The sequence below is a fragment of the Melanotaenia boesemani genome, chromosome 1, assembly GCF_017639745.1.
Source record: "Melanotaenia boesemani isolate fMelBoe1 chromosome 1, fMelBoe1.pri, whole genome shotgun sequence".
Lineage (NCBI taxonomy): Eukaryota > Metazoa > Chordata > Actinopteri > Atheriniformes > Melanotaeniidae > Melanotaenia > Melanotaenia boesemani.
Genome location: NC_055682.1, coordinates 31236474 through 31262049, shown reverse-complemented (window position 1 = coordinate 31262049; position 25576 = coordinate 31236474). Strand labels below are relative to the sequence as shown.

General features: G+C 38.3%; 2 protein-coding genes across 6 annotated transcripts in view; both read right to left on the bottom strand.

The window, feature by feature from the left end:
- chd9 (chromodomain helicase DNA binding protein 9) overlaps positions 1–6090 on the bottom strand; it is a 78079-nt gene extending 71989 nt beyond the window's left edge. For all 4 annotated transcript variants that reach the window (XM_041970089.1, XM_041970172.1, XM_041970258.1 and 1 more), the window contains exon 1: positions 5990–6090. The gene's annotated coding sequence lies outside the window, so the exon portion shown is untranslated. The remainder of the gene's footprint in view (positions 1–5989) is intronic.
- A 546-nt stretch (positions 6091–6636) lies between these two features.
- On the bottom strand, positions 6637–17460 carry LOC121631442 (akt interacting protein). 2 transcript variants are annotated; one of them, XM_041972385.1, is made up of 10 exons: positions 17315–17460; positions 16523–16644; positions 14515–14720; positions 14271–14335; positions 13819–13919; positions 10648–10736; positions 8788–8886; positions 8384–8491; positions 8203–8263; positions 6637–8035 (listed from the first exon to the last, which is right to left on the bottom strand). In XM_041972385.1, exons 2-10 carry the CDS (start codon positions 16568–16570, stop codon positions 7928–7930), a joined length of 885 nt encoding a protein of 294 aa, XP_041828319.1. In that variant the 5' UTR covers positions 16571–16644; positions 17315–17460; the 3' UTR covers positions 6637–7927. The 2 variants fall into 2 exon arrangements, with proteins under 2 accessions (XP_041828319.1, XP_041828413.1); XM_041972479.1 differs by having other exon boundaries at positions 16523–16641.
- Positions 17461–25576: the final 8116 nt, after the last annotated feature.

Sequence of the window (25576 nt, the reverse complement as noted above, 5' to 3'; positions counted from 1 at the left end):
CACCATTAGCAGCTCTTTAGTTTTTCAGTTCTTTACCATATGAGCTGTATTTTTACATGAACTGAGCTGACCTTCTATGCATTTCCCTTACTAACCCCCTCCTAGTACAAAGTGAGAGCCTGACTGAACCCATGTGTTAACACAGCAGGTAAATGTTGGTAGGATTTATCAGCGAGCCACATTGCGTGCCAATGACAAGTGACTGGTATACAGTTTTATAAATATAAACATATAATGGCAGGTTAAACCAGCAAGTGTTTACAAAACAGTTTTGAAACCTTTTAGCCATAACCACAGCAGTTTCAAAGTGAATTGTACCAGCAGGCAAGCAAGCTTAAGTAAAAGATATTTAAAGATATAGTACTGGGCCAAGCAGTGACATTCAACCTTAAAATTGGTGGAGAACTGAACCTCCCATTTAAAGTGGAGCCACCAAGTTCATATTAGTTTTAGTAAAGATCAACAGAATAATTTTTTAAGGACTGATATAACCAAGAGACTTTGAAGGAAAGAAAAGGCAACAGAGTAATCATCCAGTAATCCCCACCCTCACACCTTCCGATTAATAATCTTTGGCTTTCAACAGTTAATCAGCTGATTTAAAGGACATATTGTGTCGGAAACCATGTTTAGGTAGGTGACATGTCAAAGTAGCATCCACATGAGTGCCAGGATCAAACATTACCCAGCTAACTGCTCAAAACATCACTGTCTCTACTAGCCTGCATTCTTCCCATAGTCCGTTCTGCTGTCAGGTCCCTGATAAAAGACAGGTCTTGGCCTTAGAACTGCCCGATGATCTAGTTCAAAGAGTTCAGCCTAGACAGTGACTACTTTATGGACCTGATGAAAGCTATGCTAACCTTCATAATGGCCCAAAGCAGTACGCTTTTTCTGCAATTTTTGCAAAAGTATTCACTCCCCACAGGCATCAGTTAGTGCTTTCAGACACTGTTCTAGGTCTGGTCCTGGTTCCAGCTCCATTCCAGAGTTGAACCTTGGTGCTTTCTTGCAAACTGCCCCAGAATGAAACCAACTTAACCGGAACCATTGTAGGAGGACTTTACTCCACAAAAGTACATAAACAGCACGGAAATTTAGTCATGAAGTTGATGGTCAGGCTCACTTAAAACTTACAGTTTCCCAAAACAAACAAAATATGCAGAAGGCTGAGCGTAACTCCTAAGATGTTAGGATGCCAACATGAGCTCTACGCTACTCAAATTTAAACTGGTTGCCAGGCAACATAAAAATACAGCGGGATTCACGATTTCTTCGCTTCCTTTTTCTTTATTAATATTATTATTAAAACTCTTGTGTGAACATTGACAGCCAGCCAGCATATTGTTCTGCCATTGAGGAAACCTGTTGAGAGTCAACTTTTCAGGTTCTGGACCAACTTTCTTTAGGTTTTAATGCAGTGGCTGGTTCAAAATTAGGTTTGGGAACCAGCACAGAGCCCTGCCAGTTTGACAGAGCAAAATTAAGATTAAGCTGTCAGAGCTTAATCTGTAAAATCTGACAGAGCTTCCTAGTGGTCAATGAGGCAATCTCTAAAAAGAAGAAGAAAAAAAAAAAAAGGCTTGACTATTCCTATACAACCATTTCTCTTGAATACAACACCTTACGTTACAAATTACTTTATGCTAAACATACTGTATCCCACCACTTAAGAGGTGGCACTGCCGTAAGAGAATCTAGATTGTTTATATTTCAGTATTTTTAATGATAAGGCTGATCTGTATATCTGCATTTTTGGTAGAAAAAAATATATATACTCTCATACCAGATATACAAGTTCTCCTGTGTCATCCCATGCATTTACAATACAGTTATTAAGTTTCCCCAATGTAAAGGTCTGAACACTTCGACTGCATACAGAACATCAGCTTGTGTTTCTGTGTTTTTTCCTTCATGTAAACCAGTTTTTGTCCATGGGTGGTGTTGGGTTCAAAGTGTGCTGGATGTTATGTTTAACAACGGCTTATAAGCTTGACTCCCCGCTGGTCAGTCAGAACTGAAGAAGCTTTTTGAATAAGTTAAATGTTTTTAGGAGCTAAAAGGAGAAGAAGAAATAAAAGCACATGGCTCTCTACTGACAATGCTGCCTGCGTTGCAAACGTGTCTGCAATCATTCTTGTTTACATGCAATGAAGAAATAATCAGCAGCAGATGCTGCAATATGATCAGCGGATGTCGATTATCTGAAATAGACATTTAACTGGCTCCATCACTGGTCACAGTCAAAATGCAGTCAGAGATGTTTTAAGGCATATTCTTACTAGCAGCTAGACATCCTTCAAATCCTTTTAGGAGACAAGATCTCTTGAAAATACTGACTGGATTTTCTGTCAAGGTTTTCCTTTTTTGACGAAGAACATCAGTACACCTGAGCCATTACTCATTAATTAAATTTAATGGGAGGGGCAGTAATGCTACTGTCTTTTTTGTTCTTGTTTTTTTTAAGAAAGAAAACATCAACCTCTCTTTTTCAACTGGCAGTTACCGTGCTGCTTTCACTTTATCAAAATCTATGCCAAGCCTTTCCTTTTAAAAAGAGAAATCCAACTTTTCTAGGTGACCTGCTTGGCCTGTGCTAGCAAAAATACCTCTCTTTGGTTCCTTACTCGGGAACGCTTCACAGCACTTGCAGTAACAACCATAGTCAACTCAGCAAAAACATTATCTTTCCCTTCACATGGGCGCACTGTCTACTTCACTGCTTCTTTGCTGTCCGGTGGAGTGTGCAAAACAGAGGAGAGGATGCAGCATGACCTTAACCGGGACCAAACCCCTGCAGCCAAATCTAAAAAACTGCTGAATATTCTCTAAGGTGTTGCATAAAATAAAACCAAACAAAAAGCCGATACATGGAAACCACTAAGTTCCATCAATTAAGGCTGTCATCAAGACTTTTAGAAAAAGTGACCAGAGTTTTCATTCAGACACGAGACTGACACATTCAGCTGCTGTAAGAGTTATGAAATGCATGTCTGAGGCATTTCCTTTTCATGCACTTTGTTCCATTAATCTGGCGGCAACTGAACGCATCAGTGCCATGTTTGGAAAAGACCTCTAAAACATTTTTGTGCTTTTTAATCTGGTGAGGTCAAACCTAGAAACACATATTTATCACTGTCAACAGGCCTCAAGTTTGAGCTGCTGAATCACATTAACGAGCAAAAGTGGGGTCATTTGGCTTTAAATTCACCTTTTCAGAAGAATCTAGTAGATCATTTTATTAAATTAATAACACTGCTGTCTCACCTTTCCTCCGAAATGGTTTTACCTAAATAACTTTCTGCAGCATTTTGTTGTTTTAACATAGATGCTTAAACCAAATAAATTGAGAAAACTTTGCTTTACATTGTTTTATATATTTTTATTTAACATAATTCAGCAGATTTCTAAGCTTAACAGGAATTTTAAAGGCAAAACATGTTATGAAAAAATATGTAACTCTAAAAAAAAAACTCCCAAAGTTTTGTGAAGTGGAACCGCCTCTCGTTTGACAGTTGTGTTGTTACAGAAGCGCTGCTTCCAGCCGCTGCCATGCATTACACAACTACAGCATGCTTTGTACACTAATGTGAATCGTTATGCTGATATGACATGTTGTTGTGACAAATTGTGCTTATGTATTATACGTCACGTGAAAATAACACATGCATTCTTCAGAGGGAGTGTCACTTTTCCCAGAACTTGAAAAGCTCTGGAAGATTCATTTCACTTAAATCAGGTGTGCCAGAGAGGGGAAAGATCTAAAACCTGCAGGATGGAGGCCCTCGAGGATTGGAATTGGATATCCTTGAATAAAATTCTTTGCCGTGTTGGACAATGGATATTCCTATTTAATTTTTTTAAATATACAAATGACCTAACCACTTCCATCTTCCATTTTACATTCATTAATCTGTTCAGAATGTAGTAAACAATTTCACTTATTGATAACTTGAGTCTGAGCTGAGGTTAAAGTTAATCAAATAACAAATTAAGCACCACATTTCCTTTTCAGGTTCACTGTTGTACAAACAAGGCAAATATCACTGTTCCCAGCTGCTACCAAGTTCCAGTAAAAATCTCTTCTCACAGGCATGTAGCCATTCCTGTTTTCAACTGGAGGTTGCGACCTGAGCTTTACTCCATGAGGTTGAATGAAAAACAGCGTGACTTGATATAATTTTAAAACATTTATACTTTCATTTTCAATAAAATAGACATCACTTGTCTCAAAACTGTTAATATGCAAAACCAGAGGTCATGTGAAATCACTGCCAAAAAGTGTTGTGCCATCTGCCAGTAACTTAAGACAAAATAATATGCAACCAATGTGTGTGTGTGCCCACCACCCCAAAGATGTTTCCAGTGGTTCTTTAGCACAGTGGGCAACAACCCTGGTCCTCAAGGCCCACTATCCTGCAGGTTTTAGACGTTTCCCTGCTGCAACACACCTGATTCAAATTAAATGGGTCTCTGACAAGCTGTGCACGAGTCTGCTATTGAGCCATTAATTGGAGTCAGGTGTGTTGAAGCAGGGAAACATCAAAAGTCTGCAGGGCAGTGGGACTTAAGGACCGAATTTGGGGATCCCTGGCCCATGCCCTCTCTCAAAACAAGTTTGAGACATGGCTGAAGCCGGAGGTAGCGAGAGCTGGATTTAGAAGTGATCTGGTGATAAAATTTAGAAAAACTTAAGATTCTCGTAGATAACACATCTGCAGCTCAAGACTGATTCATTTATGTATATCATATTTCCCATGCGCTCAACAAATTCTCGATCAGCCTGTCAAGCCACTGCCAACTTTAAACACCTCCCAGCTGGCCCTGAGGCACAGACCCTGTTCCTCTTCCGTCGGTTTCCAGCTGTTTCCTTCATAATCGTGACGTTGCGAGCACTATCCAAGCACGTGCAACTTCTCCATATCAACAGTAACTGTGCATATAGACTTCCCCGAGGTGACGCCTTGGATTGTAATCGGCATTTCTGCGCACTTGAATCAAACGTCAGTTTGGCTGAACTGCAACATTTTATAATTCGGCTATTAACGTGCGTAAAGTTTGCCAACCTGTTTATAAAGTAAGGCGTTGCTGTGACTGGAAGCGCTTTGATTGCGAGACTTTCCGCGTTTTCATTCTTTAAGTAGCTCCACACTTCACACCGGGTTGGGTGTTTCCAAAGCTTTGATATGGATTCCTGCCATTATAAAATAGTAGACAGACCTGCTCTCTAAAGTGAGCAGCATCCTCTTTATCTTCCTGCTGAAATGGGTTAAGCTCATGTGTTTGATAAGCCAGCGAGGCGGCAACTTTAAGCGCAACTGCTCGTTAAGCCCGAACAAAACGAACACACATGGGATAATTAGCTTTAACATTTTCAACTATTAGCTTGGTTGTTGTCCGGACCGTCACACGTGGTCTGAGCCAAACCTTTACTTTGGATTCAGAAGGTGTCGTGACGCTTCTCGCTGCTGAAGAGGGGGGAGGAGGCCGGAGGTTGATGGAGAGGTCGTCAGTGATGGTGCCCGTGATAATGTAACTAACTAATTTGTTATCTCCGACTAACTTTCGTTTTCATGTCAGGGTTAACCATCGACGTATTGGTCTTGCTAGCAGTTACCGCGTCCCCAATGAGGAGCGGTTCCGACTGAACCCGACTGGTCGCTGTCAGTTCAGGACCACCACGACCAACGAGAACCACGGAGGTCTACTTTGAACCCAAGCGCATCTTAAATTTAAGCGAAAAGCGCAGGGTGTCCGACTTCGTACCGTGCTTTATATGTGGTTCTTAGGAAAAGTGTTAAGTTTGGGAACTTAGCTGTCCTCTTTCAAACGAAAAGATAACGCACTAAGCTAGTTGGTGTGTCATCATACAGCTGAGTCGACCCTGACTGACTGTCCGAAAATTGACAGCTCCAAACTTGGTTGAAACAGAAACCCTCGAGTCCAAAATTACAACAATAAAATCAGCAAAATAAGTGTTATTTCTTACCTGAAACTAGCCACAAAGCGCAACTCCGGACTTCAATGCAGGCAGGGTGTTATCGGCGAAGTTCTGGTTGTGTTGTTAGTTGTACTCCTGCTGGCGACCACGGCACAGCGGCTCTGCTGCTGCTGACGTGACTGTGATAACACTATTTGCATATTACTGACTCACTCTGTGATTGGACAAACGACAATTTGCCAAAGTGCCACGAATCAGTGTAAAATTAAAAACCAGTTGCCCCAGGGTGAATTCTTAGGGGGCTGTGTCGTCCCACCAACTTCGGAGCGGGGCTGATAAATTCATGTAAATATTTGTAAAGTCGATGTGTTCATACAGAACATAAGATGGCCGCGTCCAAGTCGCAGCCAATCAGGAGAGGTTTTACTTTCGCACATGGACCAGAGTAGCTCCTCAGTGCGAACGTGACAGGAGTGGGAGAGGCGCGCTGCTCTGCGGGTGCGTAGTGACCTCTGGTGGCCAAATAAGGTCACTCCAACTTTTTTTTTTTAACAGAATTTGTTTAAATCATGTTACAAATCTTTCCCACATAAGTTGCACTTCTAATAGTAATCAGTCCTAATACGTGATTCTTGCATAACTTCCATTTAATCTTTCAGTGAATCTGTAGCTAAATAATGCACCAATAAACCAACTTTTTACAATCATTTTATTGGTTTCCAAGTAAAGCATTTCATTGTCACATCATCTATGAAGTAAAGAGATGGTTCCATCCAAAAAAGTATTACACATTTTTAGATGCCGACAGCCCAGATGGTGTAAACCTTTCACAGCAGCTATAAGTAGATCTATCAGGTTTCAGCACCATCTACGCTATTCTAACGTGGTTAATCCTCATGAGACTCCCACAAAAATTTGCGCAGTCAAAAGTTGCATATTGGAAGTGATTGAGCCAGTTGACAATCAAACCAAATCTCCTCTTCAGATGAAGAAATTGAATGCTCACCGACATTTGAATAAAACCTTAAAACTATTATCTTAAATAAATTCTATTACCATCTTTTTGTGCTGCTTAGGTAGCAGTGAATAACAACCTGTATGAAAATACATTTTCCCCAAGGTTCAGGGTAGAAATCCTAGAGTAACCTCTGACTTGGGAGCAGAACTGACAAGGGAAGGGGGGATATAAAGAGAGAGAGAAAAAAAAAAGACATTCAGATAGCAAAAAAAAAAAAAAAAATTCCAAGCATCAATGGAGATGCATCACTTACAGTCAAACCTTAGCACGGCATTATTTACACACCTTTATTAACCACTAAAAAAAAAAGTACATAAAGCATCCAAAATTATTTAAAATCAAAATAAAATATAAGTTTACTTATATATCATCTTATTTAAAAGGAACTTTGTCAAATAGTTTACACAGTAGAGATAAATCATTCTCCAGTAAGAAATATAAAACATGTTAACTTAAGTGGGTATTCAGAGAGGGCGGGTTTGGTGATGTTTCATTCACACAGCTGTAACTGAAAACATTCCTAGTCTGACATAAACCGACCTAAATCAATTTCAACAAGTGATATTGATCATGCAGTCCACTGTACCTGCTGAATGAAGGCCGAGTTCTCCGCTTGTACATTTTACATCCTTTTGGGACTTAACAGTATCATCTAAATAAATGAAAATGGAAACCCGGAAATTAAAATGAGAATACACTCCGATTGCATTGAAGTCTAAATGAAGTAGCTGAGAAATCCATTTGTCCTTGTCGATTTACATACGATACAAACTAGCTTTCCATTGTCTAAACCTGTCAGAAGACTCCTAAAAAGCTTTTAAAGCTGAGTGATAAAGTGTAATAAAAAAGGAGGTCCCCCCTCCAACTGTTTTAGGGAACCACTTCACTTAAGTGGCTGAGGCAAGCCAGTGTTGTGTCATTCAATCCTTATGTTTCCCTCTAGTGGCCACTGCAGAAAAAGAGCAGGTTCAGCTTTGGGGAGGATTGTCCTCTTTGCTAAAGGGTTGAGTCGAGCCAGGCTTCACCCAAGATAACCCGGACACCTGCGTTCCCTTGTGGTGTTCCTCAGGCCGTCGCTAAGACAACAAAAGGAAAAAAACGTTGGCGTTATGCAACAGGAAAAAGCCAGCCAATCACAAGCCTTTAGTTTACACACTAGCTTAATCAAACCTACAAGTGCGGAGGATCCATCCATTAACAGTTTAGCTGACAGTCTGTAACTCTTTAGCTTTGTAGAACTTACTTTGTATGTAAACATCCTCTCTTTTGCTTCTTCGTGTACTGCTGGGTTCCACGGAGAAAAGCTAAAGCCAGAGGAGAGTGGAAAAGCAAGATACATCAGTTCTTGTTTTCCTTTAAAAGCGCAGTTTATTTTCTTGTGGTGGTTAGCACTGGAATGTCAAAAACAGGGACAGTTGTCCAACCTTATCGCATAGGGATCATCTATCTTGGGCTGGTCAAAAAGGTGACTGTTGCATAGTTTCACACTATCCACCACTTTGCTTTTGAACAACTGCACGTCTTTCTCATACCTGAGTGGGAGAAAAACAATCCAATGACTCTTTTTCATTCATTACCACAGTAAACAAGGACTGTCTAACAATGGGCTTTGATCAGAGCAGCAATGTTTACTTGCAGTAAAAATCTATAATGTATTTAAAAAAAAAAAGAAAAGATCTGGTCTAGATTTGTCATTTTTACCATTAGTCTCCACACAAAATGCATCATTAAAGGGTTGCTGTCACCGGCTTATTTTCTTTTTCCCATCTTTGAAAAAGTTGTAAAAGACGGTGCTACTTTTCAAACAAGGACAAAACTAGGAACTCACAGCACAGCGGCCTCTGGGTTGAGTGGCTCCGTGGTGTTTATCTTGTAAAAAACGGTGCGCGCGTACATCAGGACTTGCCAGATGTGGTTGTGATTTCGTCTAAAAGAACACAGAATAGGAAATGATATTTAGCATTTTTTCTGAGAAAACTGGAGCATGCCATCACTAGAGGTTTCTCTTATAAGACAACTGGAATGGCTCCAAGAATCAAGAATATTTATCATTTTTCCTTCTACTACAAGTTAAACTTATACTAAATTAAACACTTTATGGCTGTTTCATGTCATCCTGACTTCTTATACTGCATTTGTCATTTTCATTATGGAAGGTATTCAAAAATCACTCTGGTTGGTCCAAAAAGATTTATGTATAATTTTACCTTAAATCTTAAAAATGTTGATTCATAATACTAACTTGGTGCATTTCATCCCACTAAACATGATTTTTAAATCACTGCATTTTTGCTATAAAAGACAAAAAATAAAAAAATAAAAAATGCAAAAATCTTTTGCTTTTTAGAGCTAGAATTATTTTTATACAATATTTAAGAGATTGAGAATGTGGGCTTGAGATTTTTAGCTCCATGTTGGCGTTTACCTTTAGCCATGACCATTTCAAATTACCTCTACAAACTTTTCCAAAAGACATTCATCCCTTTGATGACATTCATTTAGAAAATTAATGCAGAGTTGAATTCTTTGAGCTAACCAGAGTGAACATGTCTATGTAGTAAGGATCAGTCAACAGATCCATTTATTGTATTGTAAATGTGTGACAAAAGCCATTTTTCCACATTTCTTAAACTTTTTTCAGCCAAGTACCCCATCGAACCATTGCAGAGATTTTTAGGTTGTGCCATCAGTGCCAAATTTATTACAAATTGTAGCTGAAAAAAACATTAAAATGTTAAATATTTTTAAATACATTTCTAATATGTTAAATGTCAATACACAACTGATGGCAAACCTTTTTTCATCACTAAAAAGCTCAAGCCTTTGTTGTGGAAGTGTATTTAACTATTATGAATTCAGTAACGTTCCTCCAGGAAAACTCGGGTGGTTTACAAACACCACAGGTGTGCTTTCTGTAAGCTGCGGTTAGAGATGCGCCAGCTTTTTGCTGCTGTTAGCTAGTTTCTCTCCACATGAACATAATGCCTTGGGTGAGTCGCAGTTTGTGGACGTAATTTCCAGAGAAACATTTTTCCCTAAATAGACAGAACTTTGCTTGCTGTACATTGTTCCTTCTTTAGCCACACGTCAAAACCATCTTACAACTCCAGCGCTGACAGGTGATGTCATTCGGCATGCATCAGAATTTATATAAAAAATAAATAATCCTTGTATTTAGGCAGTCTTAGTTTAGTTACTATGACTTTTTTTTTTCATGAACACTATTAGGGGGGAGTGTCTCAATGTTCCCCATTTGAGAAAGTGTTTTAAAACAAGTCCTTTGGAAGGAATTTCATATTAGTTTGAATAAAGTCAAACTTCAGTGAACTTTTCCTTCACAGAAATGGTTAAATAAATGGGACCCAGTGGGTTTACTTAACAAAAAATCTAGAGTAAAGAAGCCCTTCTGTCATGGAGGGAGGGGGGGCGAGTGAATCAACCATCACATCAGTATCAGACCCAGTCCAGCAAGACCACGATAAGCCACCACGTGTCATGTGAGGGCCTTTAAACGCGTCATTGATGTTCAATTGTTTGCTCGTTAGGGTTTTTCCTTTTTCCTCAAATGAATGCGACCCCCTCCACAAATATAATCTCAGTTTTAGATGAGCAGTGATACAAACATACACCACAAGTAACATACCCAATAAAGTCTGCTGTTTGCATCCCTATGAAAAACCAAACGTACCTCCATTTGGTGAAAGCTCTTCTGACATCAAGTTCTCCAGACACGGGGTCAACAAGCGGATGGAAGACTGGGTTGTCAAAAACCAATTTCTGGAATAAAGAAAAAAAAAATTATTAAATGTTTGCTTCAATTTTATGTTACATATGTTACATTTAGGACATTCTTAATGCAAATCAAATAGCTTGTAAAAACATAAATAGGTTATAAAATAAATAAATAGGTTATGTCTCAAACCTCTTCAGAGTTCTACTTTAATTCGCATTTGAAAAACTCTGAAGGCTGCAATTTATTTAATTATTAACATTTCAAGACAGCACAGTCTCCATTTCTTCACATTTGCAGAGTTGGAAAATCTAAATCTCTTTACATTTGCATGTGACAAGCAATTTTCCTGACAAATAAAGGGATTTTATGCAGGCTGGGTATCATCACTAATTTCCTGAATGGATTAACAGTCCATGTCGATTTTATTAAATCCGATTTGATATATTGATTCAATATCAGCTAATTGTGTGACACCATTTTTCTTGAAGACATTCTCAAATAAATATTTCGTTTTAATAGTGCATTTACTTGACAACCAAAATCAGTTATCTGGGAGTAATCAGATTACTTTAATAATCTGATCTGTCACATCTACTTGCACTTCTGAAATGCAAGTGGATGTGAAGATGTAAATACTGTAAAAGGAGGAACATGTATGAAAGAAAATTTGAAATAAAAAAAACTATAGCAGTGTTTGCCAGACGTCTTATAACTGGCATTAAAAAACGAGAGCACATTGCTCCGGTCTTGGCTTCCCTTCATTGGCTACCTGTTCATTTTAGAGCCGATTTTAAAATCATTTTGTTTTAAAGTGCCTCCACAGTATCTGTCAGACCTTCAACTATACACACCGTCACGTTCCCTGGGGTCAGCAGACCGGTCACTTTTACCCGTCCCCCAAGGTTGATTTTTCATTAGTTTTTATTTTGTTTTGACTTTGTTTTCAAATTCAGTTAGTTTTAATTAGTTTTCAAAGCAGATTTTCTTGTTTGTATTAGTTTTCGTTGTTTGAAAATGCTTAGTTTTAGTGTAGTTTTTATTAGTTTTAGTGTTAGGGTGTTTCTAAATTTATATTATTTATCAGGTGAAAAATTCGAAATCAGAATAAGCATTGTATAATAAAAAGATACAATTTTTTAAAAACTTCATCAGGAGGAAACATGAACAGTCAGACAAATCAAAACAGCCCAAAAGATAGCAGCCTTAAGTTAAAAAAAAAGTGTGTAGTGCTGCTTCTGAGATGGTGTGCTAGAAAAAAATCAACATAACCAACACAATCATAACATGAATCCATTCAAGAGACAATTCAGTCTAAAAGAGCTCATTCTAACTAATCATGAACCTCAACAACCTCTAGACCAGAGATTTAGTTCATTCAGATGAAACGACTCATAATTAACTACATAAAGAATTGCACTAGGGGTGCTGCAACTTTAGTACAAATCACTGCAGCTGATAAACAGTACAGAACCTCACGTTTTATTACATTCATGATAAAGTGAATGCAGTGAATATTGTAGACACTGAAGTGCACGTCTGGTAGAACACTGAGCCTGCAGCTGGTTAAGATACTGATCTATCTCAGCTGGATGCTGATGTGCTTTTCTTTTCTATGCCAAGCGTACATAACCTGCTGTGTAACACTGTAAACAAAAACAAATTTAAGCCTCTCAAATTCAGCTTTTCAAGATTTTGTCTGTGACTGTGTGTGAGAGACTCTGTGTGTGTAACTGACAGTGTGTCTGTGACTCGAGTTCCCTCCCCATGCTGCTCGGCCTGGCTTAAGCTTCTCTTTCCGGGGAGTAGAGCAGAGAGACTACCTGGTCCAGGTACTCCTGGTTAGCCTTCTTGTGCAGCTTTTCAAATGGACTTTCAGTTTATTTATTTTTTCCTTTCCACATATTGTACCACCTGTTTCTTCTGAAAGGCACTTTTATCTTTGACATCGTCACAATGAAAGAAAACCCAAATAGGACTCTGCCGCTTTCTCCCAACTTTCTCTGCAGCCGTCACGCTTGTCAGCGTGGGCGGACACGCTGTTGACGCGTGACATCACGGACCTTCAGGTGCCGTACGGCACAGACACCTGGCATAAATCCGGCAGAGTGAAGTAAGCAGATTTCATATCAACCCCAAGGGCTTATGTATGAAATAAATTTACAAAAAACAAAAACGAAGTACATTTTTGCTTTCATTTTAGTTTGTTAGTTTGAGTTTTTTTTAAACTCTCGTTTTTATTTTTATTTCAGTTAACGAAAATGTTTTTTTTAATTCTAGTTTTTGTTAACTATAATAACCTTGCTGTCCCCTCAACCAAGAGGAAATTTAAAGTGACCGAGCATTTCCTGTAGTTGGACCGAGACTGTGGAACCAGTTACCTCCACATTTTAAGGAGGCCTCTTCACTTAACACATTTTTTATTTGGCTTTTAAACACTAGTCGAAAAGTTGGTTTTTGGGATTTTCTTTATACTTTTAACTGTTTTATTGGCTGACTATGTTTTTATACTTTTACTTTTTGCTGTTGTATTGCTTTTATTTTGGCATAAAGCACTTTGTTTTAAAAGTGCTACATAAATAAAGCAGAGATGGAGCTGGAGAAACCCAAATGTGCTCACCGCCATGGACACAGAGCAGGCACATCTTTCACAATAAATAAGACAAATGGCATCAGACTGTTTACTTGTTCTAGAGAAAATATGACTTTAAAATAAATCCGACATGGTCATTTAAAGTGCATACGTGCGTGGTGACATCACTTCCTGTTGTGGAAACGTGGCAGCGCCCGCAACTGCAAAATTCTTTAAAGGGGAATTTAATCCTCACTGGTGACTGAAAACATTTGAATTTGACATAATCTCAGCAAAAGAAGCTGATTTTGGACAAAGGCAACACAGGAAAACCAGTTTGTGTACATTCCAAGATCTCGCCAAGCCTCAGTATGTCATTACGACAGCAGAGTCACATTACCAAAAAAAGAGGATAAAAAGTTTTATGAATCAATACTGGATTTATTAAATTTAAATAGATTCAAATTGCTTTAAAAAAAGAAATTATTTTTAAACATAGCCCTAGATTTTATTGGTGCATGGTTTAAAAACAAGATAAAACAAAAACCAATGCTTACCGGGCACTCTCCATCAGGATAGTTGTCTGGGATATACACAGTGAATTTAAAGACACCATCCTGGTACAAGCCATGCCTGATGAATATGACTCCAAACCACACTAAACAAAAAGATATTTAGAATTTCAGAATCTTTAAATTAATCAATTTAAGAATTAATTGTGCTGAAAAGGAGCAGTGTACAAGCATGGCAAGTTTATCACTGACTATGGAAATATTTTAAAGCAAAGTTATGTTATTCTGTACATAGTGACATGTAAAAAAATACATGAGCAGAGGAAGTGAAAACTTTCAGTGTCATACATTCTGTGTGGTAATTCTTTTATTCATTAATTATTATTATTTTATTTTATTTTTTTTAAAGCACGCAGTTGATACTTTGAGGGGATCCTGTCAAGTGGCCACATTCTTAAACAGTGTGTGTATAAAACAAATAAAAAAAGGTTCCTTACTTAATGCTGACTTGTAGGATGGCTGGACATAAATTCCAGGGAGTTTCTGCTTAATCACTAGTGTGCTGCAAGTCATATGGCAAGCAGTTAGATCAGTACATAATAAAAACTAAATTTAGAAGTTAAAGGGATATTTCAAATCCAGTTTAATACTGACTAATAGATTCAACATAAGACAGAAAACAAATCAAATACTAAAGGAATAAAAACTAAATTTTGAATTCTGATACAAGACAGTACTTACAACTCAGCCAACAGTGAGTACTCCAAGTAAAAAGGACCATAAGAGGCGTGTGTGCCATTAGCTGACTGAGCTGGAGTGCCCATTGATGCAGGTTTAGTAATGGGGGCTGCATTCTTAGGAATGGGTGGAAGCTGCTTTTTGCCAAAGGGAAGCCGGGCTGGGCTGGCTCTCTGCTCCCCGTGCCCACTCTGCTCCTCGTCAGATCTCTGTTGTTTTGAACAGGAAATATGACAAGGGTCACAAACACACACAGGGGGAAAGGGGGAAAAAAAAAGTCTTGAAAAGAGAGAGGGGTAGAGTTGCCTCTGTTGACACTCAAAACTAAACCAGGGGCCCAAGGTAGCAACCTCTCAGGTTACATTATACATCTGGTTTTCAGCTCATCAGGAAATGGAGTCTAGACATGAGATGTTGCGTTAAAAAGCAGTCATTGCACCTTAGAGATGCTGCAAAAAAGACCTATTACAATGCAATATCTATACAAGTGGACCAATTGATTTTAAGTATTAGACCAGTGGTGCCCAAGTTCAGTCCTCGTGATCTACTATTTTGGAACTTTTAGATGGAACCCTTCTCCAATACACCTGAATCAAATGTCTCAATTCCCTCATCCACATGTCATTCAGCTCTGCAGACGCCTGGTAACGAGCCATTCATTTGATTCAGGTGTGTTGGGGAAGGGTTGCATCTAAAAGTAGCAGGATAGTAGATCTTGAGGACTGGACACTGGACTCAATTAGGATTACCACGCTGCTGATGTTAGAGCAACATGCATATATATTAACTGGTGATCTTCAGCTGAAAGCCTGATTACTTGTAGCAGCAACAACTTTTAGAAATCTGCCATCATAAAGACCTAGCTGCCCTTGTCAACGGTGTATGGTTTGTTTCATTAAACTGCCAAAACGTGTTTATTGAATGGATTCCAGTTCAAGTGAACTATCATTTGAGAAATATTCAGCCGCATTTATATCATTGCAGATCAGCTGGAGCTACTGGAAGGATGGGAAGAATCTGGTCTCAGAGAACTTTTGTTTGCTTTCTGAAATGTGCAAGTGCAACTAACTTTGTGCACTAAGCTGAACATATTAAGCATGTTTATTGCATATGGGTCCAAACTATAGTTATAGTCTTTGATGCTATGTAGTCTCCAGCATCGTAGATATGAGCAGCATGCTATGTTTTAACAACTTCAAATTAAATGGATCCATCAGCCTATTAAGTTCTACACAGACTCATTAATTACAGTCAGGTGTGTTGGAGCAGGGACATATCAAAAACCTGCAGGACTGCAGCCCTTGTTGGACTGAATTGTGTCACTAGAATATGAAAGTTATGCTCACAAAGTTCGCAGCAGTAAAACAAATGTAGCCTACAACTTTCACTTCAGGCTACAGAATTTTTCCTATGACTAAGTAAAAATAATTTAAGTCACACCCATGTTTAAAGTGCATTGTTTACCTCTTTCACAAAAGTTTGCCTACCCTTGCCCTCCAATTATAGAAATACTGTAGAAAACTAACATACAGAGCCACAAATAAAACTGTCATTTTTCATAGAAACAGTGGATTCATTTAATCTATATTCATACTTTTCACACATAGCTGTACCTTCAATTTACAAAGTATGAACTTATTGCCAAAAAAAGGAGTTTGAAACATCCCTTTAAAACTTAATACCAGAGTTCCAGTTTAACTAGATTTCTGGAAAAATTAAAACATGTGGAAATAAGTGAATTATTGGAGGCTGAGAGCTTTAAACAAAAACAGGTAATCATGTGTCAAGTTAGGCAGAAAAAAAAATTTATGAGAAAAAAACATTCCAGATGCCATGGTTCTGCAAAGCTCTTTGTTGATATATGTGGTAAAGTCGAGAAAAGCCTCCCACTGACCTACAACACCCAATTATTTGCAGACTAAGCAATCACTGGTTCTGTGCTATCAAGCTTTAATATTAAATGTGGTCCCATACAATTAATCTCTCATTGTCAAATAGGCAAGAACTTTACCTTACGACTTGTGCTGGTAGACATACTCCAGAAAGGATTTGAGTTCATTACTCATAAGTTCAGTTTAGTGTCCCTCTTGCAATAGCAGGTCCAACAACAATTACCATGAGGGCCATCCGCTGCTGTGGTGGAAAGATGACACGTTAAAATAATTGCTGCAGCAGTTGAGGACATACAAAAACAACTTGACGAAAAAGTCAAAAGTCAACTCCTCAAGCCCATGCATTATGACAGAGCAATTAACTTTCAAAACGTGAGTTAAAAGTATAAATATTATAGCTGACAGTGAAAAACATTATTACTCAGGGATTAATCTTAAACCAAGGCTTGTTTAGAATACGTTAGCAACATGCTAACTTAGACGCAAGTGTTCTAGCTGCTGTATTGTTATGGATGTTTAAAATAATAAAGAATGTAATGTAGCCGGTCACCGAATAAACACAGTACAATTAATTAGCCTCTGAAAGCTGTGATATTTGTGACAGGATATCGAACTATAGTATTTTCCCTACACAGAAGAGAGACGTTGCGTTAGCAAACATTTTTGACCAGCGTTAAAGTTTTGGAGTTTTTTTTCCTAGCTGTCAGCTGGAAATCTGGGTAAGTATTTCAAGGCATACCAACACTGAAGTTGATGACAACACGGCGACGGCGTGATGTAAACTATTGATTTTTCTTGATTTCTATCATGTTATCTATAGCATTAGCTAATGTGCTACTCTTGACGTTGCTAACTTGATATACCTTTTATTTAAAGTCTCGTAGATGTGAAGACTTTGTAATGTAACTCACCTTATTTACTTGAGATCGTCTAAAATCACTTTAACAGATATGTTAACGCGTTTCCAATTAAATATTTTTGCAAAAAAACTGCTCAACTGCTCGCCCCTCCTTTATGTGTCATTGCTGGTAGCAGGCTAATGTTGGCTAACAAACAATTTGACAGAGAAACCGGAGTTCAATCTAACTTAAAAGGGGGCGTTTTTTGACGTATGAAAATGGATTTTCATTGGTCAATCGGAAAACCGTTGTTGCAGTTCATTTGCTGGTACTTCTGTCACGCGTAGAAAAATGTGTACCCTTAAAGGGAAACAACAGCCTCGGCTAACGCTGTAGATTGCTACCAATCAAATATTGAACACGTAAACCTGAGCTATTAACAAAATTGCCCTTAATATAGTTATTGACAAGATGATAATGTAGAAATTCCGAATTGCTTGATAACTACAGATAAACACTGTTACTGCAAAAATTCTTCTACTGAGGCCCACTTTACAGAAAACCAATAACGGTCCATCGCTTCATATATATATATATATATATATATATATATATATATATATAATATATATATATATATATATATATATATATATAATGTGTGTGTGTGTGTGCGTGTGTGTGTGTGTGTGTGTGTATAGTGCAGAAATACTATTTAATGCTAAATTAAGTAAAATTTTAATATTTTATTAAGTTAAGGATTCTAAATAACGATATTTCAAAGTCCTTCTTAGTGTAGACAATCTCAAACAACTGCATGAAAATGAGAACTTTTTGTAGAATCAAACATCAGAACTTAGGACACTTTAAATTAACACAAAAATACAGACTTGTTTATTGTCTCAGTTCCGGTGTACCAAACAAAGTTCCTAGAGGTTAAGATGCAACCAAGCCATGTGTCACACATTTCTTTAGTTTTGACCACGCTTCATTGGCAGTTCATTCTGTTGATTGATTGATTTCCTAACAATTGCCCCTAATTAGTTTTCTGGTGAGAGTGAGGGAAAAAAACTAATTTAATGCATGAGTGATTGCACTAATTGGGAGAAATGACATTGTCCAAGTTTCAGAGTAAATACAAATTATTGACTCTATTATTGTTATCTGATAGTATATTGTCCCAAGTACACTTCACTGACAAAGGTAATTAGTGTCCCGCTTCTTTATTGGGGCAGCCAATGACACAAGGTCAGTGTCTCTTTTTTGACATGTACAAATCAAAGACCACCCCAAAACAAATAAGTTCATGGCTGCTTTGCCCTCATCGACATTGAGGTGAACTGTCTGACCCAAACAAGGGTGCAAGTATCCACACCAGTGCGTCTGTAATGAGTTTTTTGTCTTTGCTATTGATTCTTTATCTAATCAATTATCTTGACCTTGTTTGGTCAAACAAATATGCTAATGAATGTGATTAAAGTGTGGAGATTGGATTGCTTAATTAAATATGTGACCTGTTTGAGTTGGATTTGCTTCCATTAAACAATTTGGGATCAACTGCACTTAGACACAGACATTTTTTTTACTTGCTTCTTTATTATTGTCATAATATAGAATCAAATAAGACCCTGACTTGGAGCTAATTTTTGTTTAATTCAAAATGTTTTAAATCTCTTTACTGACAGATGCTTAAACTTACTTGTCATTAAGAGTGCCCAGTTAAATAGGAAGCATCTCCCGCTGATCTTTTTATACATTATTTGCCAAGTACACCAGTGATGTAATGGGATGTTTTATTGTCTGATTGTTCCCTTCTGAAAGATTTATATATTGTGGTTTCAGAAGAAATTTCCAGACACTCACCTGCAGCTGGTGCCAGAATTCAAATTTAAGATGAAATATGTTCCCTTCTGTCGGTCCATCTCTTCAGAGAATTTTAAACCCACTGATTCAGATCTACAATTTGGTTTAAATGACAGTTAAAAATTACAATTGGCAGTCCCCAATGAAACCTGTCTTGACAGCACATAGATATAAAAAAGTGAAAACAGATGACTCCACATTCAAATAATATGTAATAACAATGTTAGTTTGAATAAAGAAAGCCAAATCTAGATTCAAATGTAATATTCATTTTAGAAATATGAACAACTAGGGAGTAAAGGTTTTTTAAAAAAAAGCATCAGCCAAAGCCTTCATATAGCAATAGTCTTTCCTTATCCCTGAGGCTATGGCCTAGCTAAAACCTCTGTGCAGCAATTATTTGCTGTAATGACTGCAGTTCAAATAAGCCTGGAGATTTTATTAAACCAAATGAGAGAATCATTGGTGTATTATCACCTTGTGATTGACAGTGACAAGTGTTGGGCAGGCTCGGATGTGAGCATGATGAAGAAGCTCTCGGCAAAGCTCTCGATAATGTTACCCCTGATAAAGTTGCCTGGAAAACCTCAGCCAACATATGGAGACGGAAAGCTCTTCGCATATTAATTCCAATTGTCAGATCCCTCCAGTGGAGGACGAGGAGGAGGAGATGGTGGGTGAGAGGGGGATCCTAGTCTGGCAGGCAGCCCTGGCTGCACCTCCATTCACTGACTAGGATTCTACGCAACTAATGAAAAAGAAATCCATTGTGCTGATCATATGCATAGATTTCACTTGATAATAATGATGGAAAAGAAATATTCATAATAAAAGTAAAGGTCACTCGCTGCTGCAGCTAAGCTTCCTAAGCTGCAACCTTTGCAAGAGGAGTTGTCAGGTTCCAGAGATAAAAAAAAAGGAAAAAGGGAGGGTTGTCAAGATTTAACCCTACAAAGGTCGAGAGGTGAGACACTTTGACCAAGCTACTGGACTGTAGCCGTTTGGTAACATGTTTATCTTTTTCCAACAGCAAACATTGTCTATTCTAAGGTGGCTCTGGTGGGGATGGTTAAAGGTCAGTCTCAAAGTTGTTATTTACATAGTCCTCTGAGGTGTGCACTATCACAGCTAGTGTATCCATTGCTCAGGGATTTGTTTAGTCTAGTTAATAAAATACTGGGAGATATGAACATCCACCTCTCCTTTCTTCAGCCCTCCTCCCTATGTAGGTCACCTGGGCTTCTTCAGCTATATGAGCGATAGAGCACAGGGGTGGAGAGAGGCATGTCTCACCTCTGAAGGACATTCACAGCATTATTATTGCCTGCTGCAACTTCCATGCTGAGCCCAGTCTTCATATGCATCATACATTGGCATTTATTAGTGCCATGCACTAAGTACAGGTCATGTTATTGAATTTGAATATCAGCTCCAAGCCACATTCACAGGCCCTGGAAATATATTATATTAAGATGAAGCAATCTCATTTAATAACACCCAAACTAATAAAAGGAGAGCAGATTGGAAATTAAATTTATGAGTATTGCTTGGCAGCAGGACTGATCCAAAGAAGCCCAGCTTGGTCTGTCATATGCAGATATTTGCTATAGCTTGCTATAAGCCCAGGTGTTGGAGAAATGTCTGACTTTTCCTCAGAGGAAACATGTTGAAGAAGCAGCAGGTATGTTTGTCTTTGTTGGAAAGTAGAGAGCTGTGCTGTTGGCCTTCTTCACCAAGGTGGACAGGAAGCATTTGACCAGGATCTTAACAACCAGCATTTATCTGAAGGTGACAAAGCATCAGTCAAAGCAGCATGTAATTTGAAGTGCTTCATTTTAATGTTCCTGTTGTATTTGTGAGCTTAAGATTGGTTTAACACACTTTGTTAAGCTGCAGGTGTTTAATGAATGGATGCAAAAGTAATCTGTTACAAAATATAATGTGGCCAGCAGTTTAGAAATCCTTTTTATTTTGTCTTAAAAATTTGAAGCATGAGCTTCTAAAATGGCATTCGTCCAACAGCAGTCATATCAGTCTGTGCCAGCAGCTCAAATTAAGAAAATGTCCCTCGTTCGCTTTACAGACTCTACTTCACGAGGGCTGTAATTTTTACCTCTTGTGTCGTTGATGGACAACACTTTGCTGGTCAGTGTTGCTGCTTTGCGTGTGCACGTGCGTGTATACATAACAGCCTTTCACCAAGACATCCGACAGGCTCGGTTCCATCTGTGTGTAAATATTGACTCCCAGTGGAGCTGTGACTGCCACTCACTGCCCAGTCTGCCTCGTGCCAGCCATTGATCGTTGCATATATCTTGCTCTGTATTTCCCAAACCTTCATCAACAGATGCAGCTGCAGAATTGATTAGCAGCAAGTCAATGACCAAATCTCTTTGGAAACATTTTTATTTATGTGTGTGTTTATGTGGATAGCTTAGAGGGCCATTAGCAGGATTACCTTTGAGGCTTGGCTGAACAACAGATGTTCAAGGACGACTCAATCAATTTGACTTACAAGAGGCTGCAGTTGCCGGAAACAAGTCATAAGTCTGGGAGGGGGTAAAGAGGGGTTAAATAAAATCGGTTTGCTGTGGTAATGAGTAGGTACAGCAGAGAAATGGACATACTTACCTCAGTGTGAGACCTGACATGTTTTCTAATCTTTATGGGTTGATAAACAGAAATATGGCCATAATAGTTGGTGGGCATTTAAAATACTGGAAGCTTTAAAACCATGCAAGTCATTCTGCAACTTAAAATTTCTACTGTAGCTCCTGCATATGTAGTATTCATCCAGGTCTAGATTTGTATGAAGTAAAAACTATTTAATGTGGTTTAATCTATGCTCAAATACTTGGCTCTTTTAGCTGTATCCCTCCTAAACTCAGTTAGTTTTGCCTTTTAATATATATCTACTTGGAGTAGCGCAATACACATTTTTCCAGTGGATTTCGGGCCAAACAGAATTGCATGGGCATAAGTAAAACCTTTTCAGCCAAGAGAAAGACCGGTTTTAATTTTAATTTGGGTGGAGCGGTGCATTCAATTATACAAGCATCTATATAGAATTCAAATTAATTTTTAATATGGGTATTTTCCATTATATTCAAATAATCTCAATTCAGCACAAAATTGATTATTTTCTACGTGGAGATCATGTTCTTTCTTTCTTTTTATTTTTTCCTTTTCCTCTCATGAATCAAATTTTGAACAAATGTGTTGCACAGACGCACGATCTTCCTCTCAAGTCCATGCTTATGCTTCCTTATCTGCAAACTTATTAAAATGAAGTCAGAACACAAAATGGTATTTAAAAAGTTTAAGTGAAACAATTTGCATTGGGAGTGTGTGAAAATGCTAATGCATTCTTTCACTAAGCCTCGCAATCACTGTCATCCATTTTCAGCTCTGATTGTTTTCCACATGGATGCCCTCATTCATTATTGCAAAATTATAAACATAAAGAATATCTCTGTATTAATATTTCTGCTTTTTGTAAAAGCTCAATCAACCATAATGTCCTAATTTTTTCTCTGTGAACCTCATTTTTTATTATCTCACTACTCAAGGAATGGATGTCCCAAAAGGGATTTATTTCATTTATCAGGATTATTGAATTAAATTAAACGAGACACTTCCCGCAAGCTGAACGGAGGTGCCTTATCCACTTAAAAGGAAGGCCTGCTCTTCACTGCTATTTAGGCAAACACATTAGGCAGCAAATGCCTTTTGTTAGTTGAGCCTAGGTTACTGCATAATTCATTTGTTCATTAAGGAAAAGCATTGAAAGTGCTTGAAGTAAGTGGAAAAGGTCATGTATTGAATGGATCTTTAATTAAGGTACTTTACAAGCACAGTTACACGACTGATGACATACGCATCTCGTTTGTTTACAAAAAGAATTAGTAGGCAGGAAAGACAAAAAGAACAAAATGATGGAAAGAAGGCAGGAGAAAAAGATTGAACACAGTTATTATTAAATGATATGAACAACTTCACATAAATGTTTGTTTATTTGAAAATGAATGGATTTTGGAAATTAGGCTTATTTGTCTAAACATTTTATCCTATGTGCAGAAATGGTGTGGCTGTTATAAAGAGGAGAAAACATCTAAAAATGAACAAGCCTGGAAAGATTTTCCAAGACGCCCTGCTGTAATACTCACATCCAGCAGCAGATGGCAGACTGTTTCCACTGATGAACACAGAGCACAACATGCTGAACTTCTGTAACCTGCTGCTACAATTCTGGCTTCCCAGACCTCGCTGCTCTCGCCTGTGAAATGCATTCCCATTAAAAAAAGGCATTTTTAAAGCCAACACCAGTGCTATAACAATCATCTCCCCAAAGCCAAGCCTTCACACAAACACACACACACACACACACACACACCCAGGAGTGCGGCACTGCCACACAGGCAGACATGTGGCGGTTGCCACAAACAAATGCCCTGCCCTCTCCTCCCCATTCCTCTTTCCTGAGCCTCCACATGGTTACAGGCCAGCCTGCCATGGCCAATTACACCCACAGCCTAGTGTGTGAGGTCTCTTGGAGACCCCAATCACCACTAACAAGATCAAGGCAAACTCTCTTATCACATCACACACACTACAAACATACACCTGCCCATGTGTGTGCAAACTGTCTGTCCCCTCTCTTTCCCCAGCCTCTCCCCCTCTTTTCCTCTCTCTGGCACACTCTGAAATTATAACACGTTTTGAGTGGCTGTGGAAAGTGTATAGCTTTTTTAAGAGCAACAAAAATAACAGGGTGACAATCATGCTGTCACGTGGCTGCCTCCTCTCAGTGTATGTCAGAGTTCAAGCATTTGTTGGTAGACACACACAGAAATACACAAATACAATGGTTGTATTTTTATGCAGGAGACTTAGGCCTGCCCATTTGTAGTATGTCTCAGTTTAAGAGATGCTTAAAAATAATTTTACCTTTTACAATTTTACCAATTTGTGCTATCAGCTGTTCTTTAAAGGACTCTGTTACTCTTTTTCAAACAGGACAGGTATCCAATTTTTGTTGTCCAAATCAGTCACTGTTGATTACAAGGGCATACATTTCACCCATCTTATCAGACCTGGCAGATGTGGACAGGTTGGATGGCTGACAGAAAGAGAAATTCTACCTCTGTACCCTGATACAGACATCAATACCCATGAGGACAAGTGTCATGCGACTAGCATCCTGAACAGAGGTTCACATGCCTGCTGTAATAGGCAACCTCAGTGAGAGCCCATGCTTCATGTCCTCACACCAAGCTCTGATGTGGCAGCTTGCTAAATAATTTGTGCTTCTTTACCAGGGTCATTGGATAGAGAATCTGGTCTTTGAATAATTAATTGAGACACAATCTAAGCAGCCGACTTCTGTTTCCCCTTCATTTCAGGCAGATTGTCTGCTGCTGTCCCCTTCATTCATACTGACTTGCTGTCTAATTCATCTGGATTAAAACCTCCATCATAATAATGCTGTAGACAGGCTGGTGTTAAGATGATCCTGTCCTGAGCGCGACCCACATGATCTCAAAAAAGAAAACCACACACAGCCGCAGAATCTATTTTCATTTTGTGGATAAAAATAAAACAACAGAATATTACCACCACGTCTTTGTTTAGTTCCATAATTGCTTTTCATTATTCAGGGCACAGTTGATACCCACTGTGTAGGTTGAAAGAGGCACAGTTGTTGGGGTAGGCTGGATATGAAATCTTTTATTGATACAGCTGTGTCTCAGATTTGATTCTTATAAATACTGAGAGGTATAAATGGAGCCTGATTGTCTGTTGGTCTGTGAATATTAATAGCACCATTCAGGCTACTGGATGGCCTCATGGTAGCTTAAGGGGTGGTGGTGAAACAAGCTTGTTACTGAGAGATTCCCCATTCAGGGGAATTAACTGGTAGCCGAATCTGGGAAAGGTAAATTTGGAGTAACTTTGGAAAAAGTTTTACATTTGTGGAAATAAGTTTTCTTTTAGGTAAGAATAAAGGTTGAAGATCAAAATGGTAACAAAGTCTGTAAGGTAAAAATGAGGTTTTCTAAATGGTAAGTTATCCTGGCTCCACCTGTTTTATTTATGTCAATAACAACTATCTGGTTTTGTCTCTACTCAGCAGTTAACATATATATTACTTCCTTTATTTGTTTGCTTGTTTTTCAAAGAATTAAATAAATATATAAACACATGATGTAGTAAAGATACATGATGAGTTCAAACCATCCACTGCACCATGGGAAAAAGCAAGTTTTTTTCTTATTGCTTAGAAAGAAAATCAAGAGTAATTCAGAAAGTTGAATCTCTACCACATCATCAGCATCCCCTCCATCGTATGAGAAGAGGTCTTTTTTTAACATTCTCAGCAGAGTGAGGGAATATGTCTCTACCCATGACAAGAGAAGTTACCTGTTCACCATTAAAAACGTATTTATTGACTTTTCAGTAGGATTGTGTCTG